The sequence below is a fragment of the Eupeodes corollae genome, chromosome 1 (genome assembly GCF_945859685.1).
Source record: "Eupeodes corollae chromosome 1, idEupCoro1.1, whole genome shotgun sequence".
Lineage (NCBI taxonomy): Eukaryota > Metazoa > Arthropoda > Insecta > Diptera > Syrphidae > Eupeodes > Eupeodes corollae.
In genome coordinates, this window is record NC_079147.1 from 147,648,033 (window position 1) to 147,664,360 (window position 16,328).

Here is a 16,328-nt window from a genome sequence, read left to right on the forward strand (position 1 = left end):
CTTATTTTTAAAACCACTTTCGGCTTCATATGTCGAATTTTTTGAAAGTTTGCAGTCTTGGTGTTTACTGTGTGGTACGTGCGTCGTCCTGTTGGAACCACCAAAAAACGGATCAATCAAGCCACCAGCTCAAAATCCACACCAAACGGTAACTTTTTGAGGATGGTGAACCTCGCGTGGGTGGGTATCATCCCATATACGGCAATTTTGCTTGTTAACAGAGTTATTCATCCAAAAATGCGCTTCGTCACTAAAGATGATATTTCAGCCAAAATTAAGGTCCTCTTCCAAACGATGTACTCGGCCGATCTTGCGTTTCTCGAACGTACGGTTGTTGGCTGATTATTTACTGAAGAGTCAACTGTCTAGCGTAAAATTAACGTTCAATCGTGTAACTTGCCATGATGGTTTGGCATAAGCAACTGAATAATAAACAAAAGATTTGACAGATGTCACCAAATGGCCACCAAGGGGCGCTTAAATCTATAAAAAATTGTTTGCGTTAAAATATCGCTGCAGTAAACAGATTTATTTTTTAACTGTCAACCTTTTTTTTCAATAAGCCTGGCTTCCGCCTTTGCTGAACTCTCTCTTCTTTTTGATCATATTATGAACATTGCTGGTTTGAATAGTTATAAGCATCATTGTACTCATTAAACTCATCTCAAAAGGAGCTTGAGCATAAAAAGTCCGTTATCATCTCACGACAGCAAACACCGATTTGGACGATTAAATTGACAGATAAAATCATAAAGTGCCCGGTATGCATTTTAATTTGAACACCTATTTTCATTATAAGCTTGAATATCTTGAAACCATCGAGTCGCTCGATTGTGTATATCTCAATGATTCAAAATTGAATTGATCAGAAATAAAAAAATGTAAAATGCACATTTAACACCGACCTTTAAAATTGAACCACCCTTTAGATCAATTCACATGATTGTTTATATTCTATTGACTTTTGAAGAGCTTATTTTCAGCAGCTATCTGATCTTCGGTTTACAATTTCCTACTTTTACAATGTGTTGGAATCTCGCTTATTGTTCGTCATAAAACATCCAAATATTTTAGCTTTTGTCATCTATGGTATACGAAAGATATTGAAATTCTTCGAAAAAGGAGAAACAAGGCTTTCAAAAATCTCATAAAAATCATGTACCCTACTTGAAGAGTTTTAATCTCTGTCCAATTATTTATATGCCTAATATCTTATAAATATTGTTAAGCTTCACCACAAAAGTTTCTGGAAATTCCTTAATGCAAAAAGCAAAAGTAATTTATGCTTATAATAAAGATAACAACTAGAAACTTTCAGCAAAATTCAATTTCCTTCTATACATTCTTTCTTAGTACTCAAAAACAAGGACTCTGTCAAGAGCAAATGCAATTAGGTTTCTTCAAATCTTCAAAATATGTAGGTCTTATGAAGTAAAATTCAGAAGTTATTTTACCAAGCCTTTCATTACCAAATCAAGAGTTCCCCAGGGCAGTCATTTAGGACCTCTTCTCTTAGTCAATCATGTGTACATTTGTGTGCGATACAGTGGCATGAATCTACATATGCGGATGATATGAAAATCATTAAAAACAAACAATCTCTCTAAACGATCGGTAACAACTTAAGGAGAACAGTAACAGTTTAAAACCTTAACCGAGTTCCATGCTAGGCAAGGACTTTCTCTCAAAAACGTACTCCTAATCCGATTGATTATAAAACATCGCAGCACATCCCATTCACCTCGTTAATAGTTCAGATTTTATTAAGTTTAAGAACAAAAATACTACAGTAAAAAATTACCAAAAATATAGCGAAACAGTAGTAAAGTTGATACAGTTGAACATTTCTCAGACTAATTTCAAACAAAATTGTAAAAAATTAACAGCGAAATTAAGACCAAAACTTATTTTGAATTTTAACTAAAGATAGATTTTATCGTAAGCAATGATCAGATAAGATTTCAGTTTTATTAGCTTTGTCTTTTTTTTTTAAGGCTTACCTAGACACTTTTTAGGCTTTATTCTGAAAAGCAATCATACCGAAATTGATACGGACTCAACACAAAATTTAGTAGTCCTATAAGACAATTGAAAACATGCATTTTGTTAGCGTTACTAAATTTAGACAGCTAAGAGACCTTATATTGCTGCTTCAAAAACGCGTTGGCTTAGGAGCAATTACACACCTTTCTATGAATTTAACACTATATTAAATTGAATGTTTTTCTTATAAAAATGATGTCGAAAGCGATTTTAATTCGTCCGCGTTTTTGCTTTGCATTAGTTTGGTTGCAAACAAAATCTCAAACCTCAAAAAGCAAACAATAATTGGCGTTAGCTTTTACTGAAAAATGAAAAATGCCGAACAGCAAACTAATTATCGTACTCTACGAACATACCTTCGAGGTACACAAGAGTTGTCAATTGTACCAACATGTATGTTGGAGACTCGAGTAAAATTCAAAATTCTATTCTACTTCTACTAAAAGTAGTAAAACTACGGATATTTTTGCCAAAAAGATGCACCAATCAATTTCATCAACCTCAAACCCCCAAGAAATATTCACAAACACTTTAGCTTTTAAAGCTTTCAAAAAACACTTACCTTTACCTACTGTTTATAAATATACCGTAAACGTCATAATTCAAAAATTATCACTTTGAAGGCTTGATTTTAGTCCATGGTATTATTTTCTAAATGGGACACATAAAGTTCCTCCCAAAACACACGTCAACAGTGACAGTTCACCGATTGGTTACCTATTTTAAAATGCTCGGATATTTAATATATTTCTTTTTTATTTGTCATTAGAAAAATACCCATCGAAAAATCAAGTTCAACTATTTGAAAGAAAAAAAAATCAAATTTTTCAATCATCAAAACCCAAAATCCAAATCCATATTAATTTAAATACAAATACCGTTATTTCATGTTGTTTTGTCAGTTAGTACAATCAAAAAATTTATGAACAAGCCATGTTGATGTTGGACACTTAAATCCGCATTAAATAAAATGATTCCAACAACAAATTGAATAAATTGTTTGACAAATTACAATAATACTCTCCCACTCGACACGAAGAAAGGTGTAAGAGGCCCGCGTTGAATTAATTTAAAGTCGTTTCACTCAAAAAAAAAAACTAAACTAAACCCTAAGCAAGTCTACATGAAATCACATATCAACCACGAAATTTTGTCGAATTTCACTTTAAGGTGCATACACACTGCTTTCTGATAAATGTTTATCTATTTTCAAATATATCGAATTTGTAAAATAACCCTTTTTCGGAATGTCTCGATTAGCATAATCTATTCATTGAAATTGTTCCGAATATTACTCATAAATCTCCAAAAAGGTTGACTCTTTCTATACTTCAAGACATACCTACCTAACCCACTCTCAAAAAGTATCTATTCCAATACCACCAAACTACAGATACTTGTTTCTTGTTTTCTTAAGCTTAAAACCCAAAAAAATAACAGAGAAAAGATATAATAGAGAATAAAAATAAAATTATAATAAAATTCATCTTTATCTTTTAAGTGGGGGTTATTTATGGGTTGTTTTGGTTTGTGAAGTGATTCCCTAAACTTGCACATAATACCTCCAGTGTGTATGAAAGACAACAACTAGCACACCTTTTTGATTTTATGAAATTCAATTCCATTTTTCTTATCTGTCGAATAGATTTTCTTAAAGATACTTATTGTATATGTGTACAAAATAAGAATTCCTAAGGTGGGACACATTCTCAAATGTTTCTTTACTCTTTATTCTAAAATAATTCGATGGCAAAATGTTAAACCGCATATAGAGCACCCTATTTAAAGAGCTTAAAAATAAAATTATACATTTTGACGTGATCTTTGATTCAAATTTATATAATTTATGATTAAGAATTTCCAAAAAAATTGTTTTTAAAGAATTTAATTTGCATAAACTTTTAAACAACCTTTTTCTCACTTGGGTGTCCAAATCTAAGTGTTAAATAAACGGATGTTTAATATCAATTTAAGATCGTTTTGTTAATTTGATTATATCCTGAGGTTATATCGGCTATAAGCGATGATTTCAGATTTTTAGGCTTTCACAATATGGGTGTCGGTTTTTAGGTTGTAATTGTTGTTTGGCGTTAGAGTCAACGAAAACTAATAATTTTTAATTCGCTGGTTTAAGAAAAATTGTATATATGGTAATTTGTTTGAGTTTCTTTTTTTGTTTACTAAATAACCAATTTTTTACCTATTGGAAGAGGTGATCAGAATCAGCCACTTAGATCTTAGAAATTAAATACACACCTATTGATTTACTATATTGAAAAACACTTATTTTTTTTAAATATCAATATGAAAACTCTTATAGAAAAGCTGGAAATACGTTTTTTTATCTGGCATTTCCTTTTTCAGAGTTGGTTTTTCTGACAGCTGTCACTTAGCAGCATCGGGCGTGGGTTACGCTTTAGCGACAGAAGACAGCATTGAGTTTTTGGGTATCGGTTTGAAGCTCCTGGGTTTTTTCCAAGATCTGCCGTAGTGTGAATATTTGGTCGATAGTGGACTTTCCTTGTCTGAAGCCACACTGATAAGGACTAATCAGGTTGTTGACAAATGGCTTCAGACGTTCACATAATACGGCAGAGAGGATTCTTTACGCAATGTTAAGGAGACTGCTGCCTCTGTAGTTGGCGCAGTTTAGAGGGTCTCCTTTCTTATGTATCGGGCACACTATGCTGAGATTCCACTCATCGGGCATGCTTTCTTCCGACCATATTTTGCAGATGAGTTGGTGCATTCTCCGTACCAAGTCATCGCCTGCTGCTTTGAATAGTTGGGCAGCGATGCCGTCAGCTCCAGCAGCTTTGTTTGACTTAAGTTTAGATATAGCTATCTTCACTTCGTCAAGGTCGGGTAGGCGGAATTGTTGATCTGCGTCGCCGAGGTTGAGTAGTTCTATCTCCCTTACAGCGGAATTCAGTTCGTCATCGCTGTTATATAATTTGGAGAAGTGATCTTTCCATATTCTCAGCATCGACTGCGGTGCTACTACGATGTTCCCCTGATCGTCTTTACAGGCTTCGGTTCGTGGCTGGTACCCTTGGGAGGTTTTTTTTTACCTTTTGGTAAAATTTACGAACCCCATTCCTGTTGTGACATCCCTCTATCTCCTCGATCGCGCGCTTCTCATGCTCTCTTTTTTTCCGTCTAAGAAGCCTGTGTTCCTCTCTCCTATTCTGCTTGTAGAGCTCGCGAGCAGCTCTAGTCCTTTTGTGCAGCGCCGTTTTGTATGCCTCTTGTTTCGCTGCGTGCGCTTGCCGGCATTCGTCGTCAAACCAGGGGTTTCGCTGTGGTGGCCGTGTGAAACCTATCACTTCAGAGGCGGCATATCTGATGGCTCCAAGGCAATGTTGCCACTGGTTTTCAATGCTTAATGCAGGCAGCATAGCACTTCTTTAGAGGTGATTAGAGACTCGATCGGAAAAGGACATGGCAGTCTCATGCGATTGTAGCCGTCTAACGTCGAATCTTCTCACAGTACTTCCTTGTTTTGGCTTGGATCGGGATATCCGTAGCCGTACCTTGACTACAACGAGGTAGTGGTCCGAGTCAATGTTGGCCTCTCGGAATGTTCGGATATCCTGGATACTGGAGAAGTGTCGTGCGTCGATCGCAATGTGGTCAATCTGGTTGACGGTTGATTGATCAGGAGATTTCATGTCCCCTTGTGGATATTGAGATGCGTGAACTGCGTACTTGCTACCAGAACGTCTCGCCCCGCAGCGAAATCGACCAGCCTGAATTCGTTGTCGGAGGTAGTGTCGTGCAGGCTGTATCTCCCGATTATCCCACCAAAGATGTCTTCTCTTCCTAGCTTGGCATTAAAATCTCCTAAGACAATTTTAATGTCATAGCCAGTGCACTGCTCATGTGTCTTGTCCAAGAGCTCGAAGAATATGTCTTTGGTGTCTTCATCTTTCTCCTCTGTTGGGGCATGCGCGCATATTAGGCTTATGTTGGTGAATTTAGCCTTGATCCGGATTGTCGTGATTCGCTCGATCACACTGTTGAAACTCAAGACTTTTTGCCTGAGCCTAGTTCCAACAACAAATCCACACCCAAATAGACGCTGTCTTTGTTCTCGGTAGCAGTCGCCGTAGTGGATATCGCAGTCTTTTAGTTTGCGTTTGCCCGGTCCATCCCATCGCACTTCTTGGATAGCTGTTATATCTGCCTTGCAGCAGTTTAAGGCTTCCGCTAATTGTTCGGCTGCACGTGGTCTGTTAAGTGACCTAACATTCCACGTACATATCCGAAGTTCGTTGTCCTTATTTCGTTTACGTGGGTTGTCAACAGCGAATCCGTTCGTATCCGAAGCTTGTTGGTGCTTCGCAACTAAAGGTATTTTTTACTTGGCCAGGAAGTCACCCCGACGGCACAACCCCCAACCTGGAGGGCCAGGAGGTACTAGGCACCCGATGTTCACCGCGGGAAGGTGAGAGTAGGAGTTGATAGACAGAGGTGGGTTTTGAGAAAACCTGTGGATGCTTGTGTCCTCTTGAATGCACATGTCTACCATTTGAACATCATACGCTGCCGTTAAAGTTTCATATGCAAAAAACAAGGATATGAATCTAGAAACGATTACGAAAAATTGATGGTACTGGGACGAGGGATCGTTTATCAATATAAGAAAGAGATTCGGTGACAAAATGGAGTGTTTATTTTATGAGTTTCAGACTTGTTCCATAATAAACGCTTAGAAAGGTAGTTTCTAATCTAAACACAGAAAACTTTTTTTATACCAAAAGTACGCATTTTCGATAAGAAAACTTGGTGCCAAACTCTATAAAATGTTTTTGAAATATTAAGTGCAATAATCTTACTAGGTTAGATAAACTATCAAATCACAAGTGGACCTATTGCTACGAAAGCCATATTGCCTGCCATTTAGAACATTTCCTTCAACATTTCTTAAGCTGATAATAATAATGGGTCGCACGTCCGATAAATGGACTCGAAACAAGATTTTAATAAGAAAGTTTAGTTCTGCGATGACTCACATTCTTGGGTACATTGGTACGTTAATAAGCAAAATCGTCGTATTTGAATTTATCAAAAGCCCTTGTTGAGACTTCGCGCCATAACGATCTAAAAGAGATGTTCCTTATAGGCAGAGGGAATCATTTCTCCATTTTTCTTCAAAAATGAAGCCGGTCATAATGTTGCAATCAATGGGGAACGCTGTAGAGCCTTGATTAATTACTTTTTCGTATTTGAATTCTTGATGTTGATGTGGACGACCAAAAGACATGAAAAATAATCAATTTATTGACGCTTTGGAGAGCTATAGTGCAAACATTTGCGAAGAACATGAGAAGATGAGAGTGCCTTAACAAAATAATCGGTACGATTTGAAACATTTGTAATTAGTATGCCCATTTAATCTAACATTCATTGGCTCCACAACCCATTTCCGTTTTTGCACCTACTTCATCATCCACTTCTGCATTTCAAAGCATTGGGCTTTCTCTGGTCAACACCATATCCCTAGCATTAAACATGGTTTACGCTGTCACATATGAAAGATTTGGCTACAAAAGACTTTCAGCTCAAAAAAAGATAATAGATTTATATATTCCATTCGAAATATTTTTAAGAACATTTTTAAAAAAATGTTTGAATTCCCGTAGTTTTTGTAATCAATCGGATTTGTCGAATTGAAAATGTTGACATTTCCCGAAGTTTCAAGGTCTATAAAACCGTTGACCTAGTTTTTATCATCATCATTAAGTTCGTCAATGAACTCGTAAACATGTGACTTAAGATGTCTCCAAAGAAAACAATCGCATTCCGTCAACTCAGGTGACCTATCTGCAAATCGTAAAATGAAGCAGCCGAGAAACATCTCGCGTACGACGTTCATTGTGAGGTAGTACTCCATATTGTTGGAACCAGATATTTTGTAAGTTCGCCTTTTTCTTCACAACTCAGGTTTTAAAAATTGATTGAACTTGTCAATGTAACTTGTTATATTGATGACCACCTGTCCTAAAAAAAGTAAGGACCATAAAGTATAAGGATGGAAGTTGAAAATACGTCGAACCGATGAACGATTATTTATAAAGCCCGAGAAAAGAAGGCAAACCTATGCCAAAACTCAAAGCATAATAGACTGTGGAGCTCCTATGATTTTGAAGGGCTTAAAGTATAAGAAACAAACCGAAACCGCCGGTACAAAGAGGAAAACTGGCAAAAAAGAATCTTTTTTCATGAGGCCCACGTAAAGTAAAGCTTTTCACGAAGAACCATACTCAACGCGTCCCCAGTTTGCAAAAATCATATAAAGGATTGTTTTCATTAAGTGCGGATAGATGGGCAAAATGTCAACCGTAGAGTTTGCTGTGTGGAACGAAGCGCTGTCCTGCCAGAACCACACGTCTTCTAGGTCCATATGGATCAATTTTTGTCAAACTATTTGAAGTTCAGTCATCGAGCAAACGGGCTCCTGGGTCAGTTGGATCTTGTACGGGTGTAGGCTCAAGTCCCGACGCAAAATTCGCGAAGTTGAAGTTTGCTAAAGGCCGAGTTCTTGTGAACGGCGAGGAGTAAACTGCTTAAGGTTCTGCTCTACACTTTCACGGAGCGCGGCGATGTTCTCGGCCGATCTTACATTCCTTGAACGTACGGGGGTTAGCTAATTGTTTACTGAACCGGTCGTCTCAAATTTGGCCACCACACGTTGAAGATTCGACTGTGAAGGGCCACATGCCTGCACAATCACCTGACCTCAATCCCATAGAAAATGTATGAGGTCAAATCGTCGAATAACCTCGAACTTTGAAAGGTGACTAATGATGCCTGGGCAAACATTCCAAGTAAGAGTTTAGTGGACTCCATTTTTGCTAACCCCCTTTTTGCATTCAATCAAACGCACTTTTATTTTTCTGAACACAGCTTTCAAGTAGCCGAAAAAAGTCCTCTATTAACGACGGTTTCTGTCACATAGCTTCTAACTTCACTTAAAAGTGGCCCTGTAATGCTCACTATAAGTAAATAACTGGATATCAAAGGTTTTAACTTTCCACACATCTTAAAATTTTACTATTTACTAGAAAAAAGCCTTAAATGACAATTGTAACTATTTAACATTAATAAAATGATTATCTTCAAATTATAAATTACTCTGCGATAAACAATTAAAAAGAAATCCTCTTAAAGTTTACAGAAGTTCTAAAGGCTCTTTGGTGGTGTTTTAAACAAACTTTTATACATTTGTTGTGACCACAAAAGCATGAACTGATATTTCTCAGATTTGTATGTTCAATATTTTTTAAATATTTCCGCTGAACTAATCAATTTTATGCATTCATGATTAATGACAGTTCCAGGCGAATCTCTTTGTGTCGCTTTATTCTTTCCATTTCGTTGTTGTTGTATTTATTAATAAATTTTACCTTAAAGAAGAATAAAAGATACGAAATCGTAATGAAAAACAAATTGATCGGTTAATGCCAGTAAACTATATAAATACACACCCATTCGCCATTCCCATGGCCCATCGTATCGCACTCTGATGGCTATGGCTATGGAGGCTCCTATATGTCGTAGGTGTCTGCACCGCACTTATCTTTGCACATTTCTCTGTCCACCCACATCAGACTCATTGGAATATTGCAGTCATCATAATGAATGCACTTTGCATTTTGTTATCTCTTATAAACTTCACTTGGATGTAGCACAATGGATGACTAACTTTATTCATTTCTTCTTCTTCTCTTCCGTCTTTCAGGATAGTCCATACGTAGCGATGTCACACCAAACACGCCGGGGGCCGCCAGTAGAGTGTCCCTTGGCGTCTTTAGGTCGCAACACAACAGTTTTGGATACCCAACAACAATATCATCATCCGCTGAGCTCAAGTCCGCTTAATCCGCAAGTGTATCAGATGTCGAGGAAGTCTCCAGACCTGAGTATTGACACAGATGACATTATTTACACATCTTCGTCAGTGTCACAACAAGTTGGGGGCGAAAATCATCCCCATTGTGGAAACAATTTACCTGGGATGTATCATTTATCGAGGAGCTCATCATCTTCCATGGAGCAGGCTTATGACATGCGACGAAATCCACAAGTAAATCCACAAAGCCGACACAGGCCAGTGCCACTTCGAAATTACACACCAATTGAGAGTTTACTTCAGTATCGGGAAGCACGAACCCCTAGTGCGTACATTCTTCCTGCAAATGATAATAACGAAGACTCTAGCGACGAACCGAAGGTGAATAGTAGCAATGGCGGTAGCGGGGTGAAGATAAATGGCAGACGTAGTGTACCACCAAATGCATCGTCTGTTGGTAGTGGGCAATATTTTCTCGAGAAGAAAATGGATCAATTGTATATTCAAGGTGCCATTCGAGGACTTCCTCTGGGTTCGGAGGCAAATCATTTTCAAAATGAACGCTACTTCCTGGAGGACGATTTGAGAAACTTATGCGAATTTAATGGCAGTGACCGGCTGCATGGTATGTTGACATAGTAACAAGTGAGAATGATATCTTTCTTATTGACCATATTTTTTTGTCTTCTTTATAGAATCTCATCTTCTTCATCGACCATCGAGTCCGAGTGAAACGAGTGGCTCTGATCGATACCTTTTAGATCGAACTCAAGGTTCACCAGCAGCATATACCAACGTAAATCAACAACGTGATTCCTCGTATTCAAATCATTCGTCAAACGTTGGCCTTGACAAACGATTCCATCCGTCCAAAGTGAAAAGTCTGTCTGAGGGCTTTTCGAATATGGGTCGTTTTTCACCGAGTTTGGATCAAGGTTATGCCACTTTAGTATCACCATCACCAACTGGTCATCCAATACCTGGGCCAGGACCATGGAGTAAAAAGGGGCCTTGCCGGTCAGGGCCTGGCTTTGATCGTCTTCCAGATGAGGCTGTACTGAAGATTTTAGGTTGGCTTGATAGCTGTGAATTGTGCAATGTTGCGAGAGTGTGTAGACGTTTTGAGAATCTAGCATGGCGACCGGTTCTTTGGAAAATTATCACGCTTAAAGGTGAACATATAGCTGGTGATAAGGCATTAAAAATGATATTCCGTCAGTTGTGTGGCCAAAGTAGAAACGGTTCGTGCCCGGATGTCGAGAGAGTAATGCTTTCTGATGGTTGTCGAATTTCTGATAAGGGCCTCGTTTTATTAACACGAAGATGCCCGGAGTTGACGCATTTACAACTGCAAACGTGTGTTAGTGTAACCAACCAGGCGCTTTGTGATGTCTTGACAAAATGCACCAATTTGCAACATTTAGATATAACTGGTAAGTACATTTTTCTATCGTTTTAAAGAGTTTATTTTGTTCTATTTGTTTAATTTGTTCTTTTATCAACTTTCTCCAAGACTTACGGACTTACCGAACTTTACCAAATAAAGCAGTAGTTAGTTCTATAAAATTCCGTCAAATGCTCTGTTTTTAATAAGAGTTTTGTGTGGCAGGTCCAGGCATTATAGGGGACTTGAAGGTTAAGCAAGTTTCTATTTTTTGATTACCCAGATGTCAAAAAATATTTTCCAATTGAGGCAATTTGATTGAAAATTAGACAAGAAAAGTTAAAAATCAAGTCTACTTAGGTTAAAATGTCAGGTGATTGTTAATTGATTTAAGTGAAAGATGAACTTTTATTTACTTGGTGTACAAATTATTTAAAATGTTCTGTACCAGGCTTACCTGTTATATTGAAAAGGGAATAATTACTGTCTATACCAATATTAGAAAGCTTACAATTTTGTTTGTTTGCTTGTTTGTTTGTTTGTATTCGCTAATCTCAGGAACTACTGGTCTGATTTGAAAAATTCTTTCATAACTTCATGATAAGACTAATACCAGCGGAGCACCAATATTAAATGTTTTAAAATCCCTGGACTTGGATATTTTTTTGTAGGCGCTTGTATTGCGTGCGAAGAGAAACCGGCTAAATTGTGTATGACACAAATGTTCCTCTAAAATCGCTCTAAAAAATAGTACGCGACAGCATATGTTTATGTTTTAGAGCTGGCTCACTATAACCTATATAAAGGGTGAAGCTAGTTTCTTTATCGTACAAAACACAACTTATTATGGACTTTGAACCTGTGTGGGGATTATTTGTAAATAACAATGCTGTTAGAACTTTCTGCAAACAAACGATAGTTAGGTAGGGTTCCAAGTTTGAAATTAATGACATCTGACATGACATGACATTGGGCAGGTTCAGAAGACATAAGGGACTTGAAAGGCAAGTTTCTAGTATCAGATTGGCCAGCTGCCAAAAAATTATCTTCCAATTAAGATAACTTCAATGGAAAGTTGACTGGAATGTTAGTCAAGGAAAATCTCCCTAACTTTCAAGTCAAGTTTAATTCTATCAAAATGACAGTTGATAATTTTTTTTCATTCAACTGAAAGCTGAACTTTACTACTCTATGATTTATTGATTTTCTGCACAACTTTATTTAATGCTTTCTGTAAAAGAATTCCTTTTCAATTTGGAAAAAATAAATAATATTTCTTTACAATACAAAATACAAATCGTTTTGGACTTGAAGCTTGCTTAAGGAGTGTTTTAAAGTAGAGATTTGCTAAGTAAAGTTCTGAGTTTGAAACTCATGACGCTTGACTAGTTGCCTCGGTCAAAATTTACGTTCAAAGAATGAAGCTGACTGCAAATATGGTAACTTATGTTGGCTGAAACTGCCCATTAACTAGCTGCCTTTTCCTAATCCTTTACGTTGTCTGAAACTAACCAATATCTTCCGTTTCCGGTCATATAAATTCAATAATGGCATAATTTGAACTTGTCAGAAAATGAAATCCTTTTATTGGAAAACTCTTTAACAAATTGTATAAATCACCCCAAGTAAAAATCCATGCAATTATTAATATCCTTTTAAATCTGCAGGTTGCACTCAAATCATCAATGTTAGCATCAATCCAGGACTCGAACCGCCTAGAAGACTCCTACTTCAATACTTGGATCTAACCGACTGTACTGCCATAGATGATGTCGGCCTTAAAGTAGTCGTCAAGAACTGCCCCCAGTTGGTGTTCCTATATTTGAGAAGATGCATTCAAATTACAGGTAAGAATCTTTAAAGTGAGATTTTTGCGATTTTAAATATTCATTAAAATTGTCAATACTCTTTTATCTTTTTTCCAGATGCCGGTTTAAAGTTTGTGCCAAGTTTTTGTATTGCTCTCAAAGAGTTGAGCGTTTCGGATTGCCTAAGCATCACAGATTTTGGTCTTTACGAACTTGCTAAACTAGGAGCCGCCTTAAGATATCTATCAGTGGCTAAATGTGATCGAGTTTCTGATGCAGGATTAAAAGTCATTGCCCGACGATGTTATAAGCTTCGATATCTTAATGCTCGAGGTTGTGAAGCAGTGAGTGATGATTCAATAACAGTATTGGCTCGTTCATGTCCTCGATTGCGTGCTCTGGATATTGGAAAGTGTGATGTCAGTGATGCTGGCCTAAGAGCCCTCGCTGAAAGTTGTCCGAATTTGAAGAAGCTTAGCTTACGAAATTGTGATATGATTACAGATCGTGGTGTACAATGTATCGCATACTATTGTCGAGGTTTGCAACAGCTAAATATTCAAGATTGTCAAATTTCAATTGAGGGTTATAGGGCAGTGAAAAAGTATTGTAAGAGATGTATTATAGAACACACAAATCCAGGTTTCTGCTGAGATCACAGTCAAATATGAAACTACAATACTTTACTATTTATATATATATTATAAAAAGAAGTAAAAATCTATAAAAATACAAAAAGTATTTAATATATAATCGACTCTGGTTGGATAAATTTGTTTTGATTTTATATAATTTATAAGTTTATAGACATAAGTTTATCTTTGTAAGTGTAAACAAGCTGTTGATTTGTTGTATAATATATTTTTGTATAACAATGTGAAAAAATTTAGTTCAAATATTAGAAGAAAATACCTTCGTATGATGTATTTATTTTTATTGGTATTTATAAAATAAAAAAACAAAAAGAAAACTGTCTTATATTGAATTTAAAATGTATCGTGTAAAGTTTATTTTATTTAATTTTTTTTCTCTCTACCTGCCAACCTATTATTATTTATTACTAGTTGAAATTATACATAATTTGTATTGTAAATATGTTTTAAATTCTTCTGTTTTTTAAACAATTCAAGTAACTTAAAATAATCATAAGATAATACAAATTTAAGTAATAAATTGAATAATGTTTTAAAGGAACATACAAATTAAAAAAAATTTCTTTCATTATCATTACAGCATTGATATAATTTTGGAAAATGTTGAAATTTCGTTTCATTCTAGTAATTTCTTCTTTTTAAAATCATTTGAAACTCACATGACTTGCTACTTCACTTGCTAGTCTAATTTTCTGTTCGAATAATATCCGGTGACCAAGGCAAATGGTTAGTTTTCAAGTGTTATAAATGTCAAACTCAGAACCTTACTTCACTAACTTTACCTTCAGGCCATGCCGCAAAAACTACCAAAAATATTATTGTCTAAAAAATATTCCTCAGACACAGTTGCGTATTTAAGCATGGGCCCGGTGGGCCCCGCAATTATTTGGTCGCCAAATCCACCAACTCAAAATGAATGAATCTATACAAGAATTATATAGAAAACGAAATAAGATTAGTAGACAGTAACAGAAAAACAAGTTTAATTTTACTCTCCGTTCCGTTGAAATTCGCCTCCTCAACATCTTAAACTTCCGGCACCATTAATCTTTAATCATATACCTGCACACGCTGTCAACATTATTTTAACAACTCTTGTTTCGTTCAAATCTACAGTTCTGCACACAAGTTGACTTTTCAACTTACTCCATAAACAAACACAAAGTTTACCCATGACAATTCATTCATCGCAGATCATTTAAAAAAATGTGAGAACTCAGGAAAGGGATACACTTCCTATTTATCAGCAAAATATTTGCAACGAATTCATTGATATATGGGAAAACAAGTCCTAATGAAAATTTTAGGTGAAATTAGATCGGCAAAATATTTTTCCCTAAGTGATGACCTTTCTCATATCGACCTGTTGACTTTTGTAATTTGGTATGTTAAAAATTGTGTTTCCATCGAAAGGTTCTTAAAATGTATACCTATTCAAGAGCATAAATCTGAATATTTGGCTGACACAATTTTGGCATTTCTGAAAAATCATGATATTTCAATAGACGATTGTAGAGGACAAAGCTATGATAATGCATCTAATATGTCGGGAAAATATTCTGGTTTGCAAGCAAGATTAAAGGAGAAGTGCCAATTTGCTGTCTTGTGCAGCACATCCCCTTAACTTAGTTAGGCCTTCATGCGGCTGGTTCTTTGCAGGATGCAACAAGTTTCTTTCAAGTGGTTCAAAAAATATAAAACTTTTTTTCTGCTTCTACCCATCGCTACCCAGGGTGGTGTTCTTTCGCCTCTTCTATGGCATCTGGTCACGGATACAATTCTCGTTAAATTAGAGAGATGTGGAGTGAAGGCGGTAGCCTACGCGGATGATTTGGTGCTATTGGTGTCAGGAAAGTACACCTCTGTGATTAGTGAAATCACGGAGACAGCTTTGAAGAAAGTTAGCAACTGGGCCACGAGTTGTGGACTAGGAGTTAACCAAAGTAAAACTGAACTGTTGCTCTTTACCACCAAAACTAAAGTACCGCCCTTCACGCTACCTCGACTCAACGGTCAAATCCTATCATTGTCTTCCAGTGCAAAATATTTGGGAGTTATACTCGACCCTAAACTAAACTGGAAACTAAATATTGAGGTACGGGTTAAGAAGGCCTGTGTTGCCTTCTACGCCTGCAGCAAAACTTTCGGCAAAAAGTGGGGACTTCAGTCCAAGATGATTTTATGGACGTACACAGCCGTAGTACTCCCAATCTTAACATATGGTTCGATTGTGTGGTGGCCTGATCCTAGCAAAGCCTATAATATTAATAAGCTAAAGAAGGTTCAGAGAACAGCTTGCGTGGGCACCACAGGGACCATGCGTACTTGCCCAACGGACGCCCTCAACGTTATTTTGGATCTTCTACCAATCGAACTTTTTAATAAATACATAGTTTCCTGCAGGGCTATTATGCTGAATTAATCAAATAGCTGGTTGTCAAAACCTTATGGTCACAGCAACACTACGAAATTGATTTCCTCAGATATTATCTCGGTAGGCACTGCACTCCTACTTTGAGCCTTGGTAAGGGTTTTCCCATAGAGTGAAGATTGGGAGGATGACATCGTGTCAATAGGTTTCGACA

At 36.7% G+C, this 16,328-nt stretch overlaps 1 protein-coding gene across 2 annotated transcripts in view; it reads left to right on the forward strand.

Annotated features, from left to right (window-relative positions):
- LOC129954133 (F-box/LRR-repeat protein 7) overlaps positions 1-13,791 on the forward strand; it is a 69,741-nt gene extending 55,950 nt beyond the window's left edge. For both annotated transcript variants that reach the window (XM_056067832.1, XM_056067833.1), the window contains 4 exons: positions 9,788-10,523; positions 10,594-11,331; positions 12,950-13,129; positions 13,208-13,791. In XM_056067832.1, coding sequence (XP_055923807.1) covers positions 9,806-10,523; positions 10,594-11,331; positions 12,950-13,129; positions 13,208-13,743 — 2,172 coding nt within the window. In that variant the 5' untranslated portion in view covers positions 9,788-9,805 and the 3' untranslated portion in view covers positions 13,744-13,791. The remainder of the gene's footprint in view (positions 1-9,787; positions 10,524-10,593; positions 11,332-12,949; positions 13,130-13,207) is intronic.
- Positions 13,792-16,328: the final 2,537 nt, after the last annotated feature.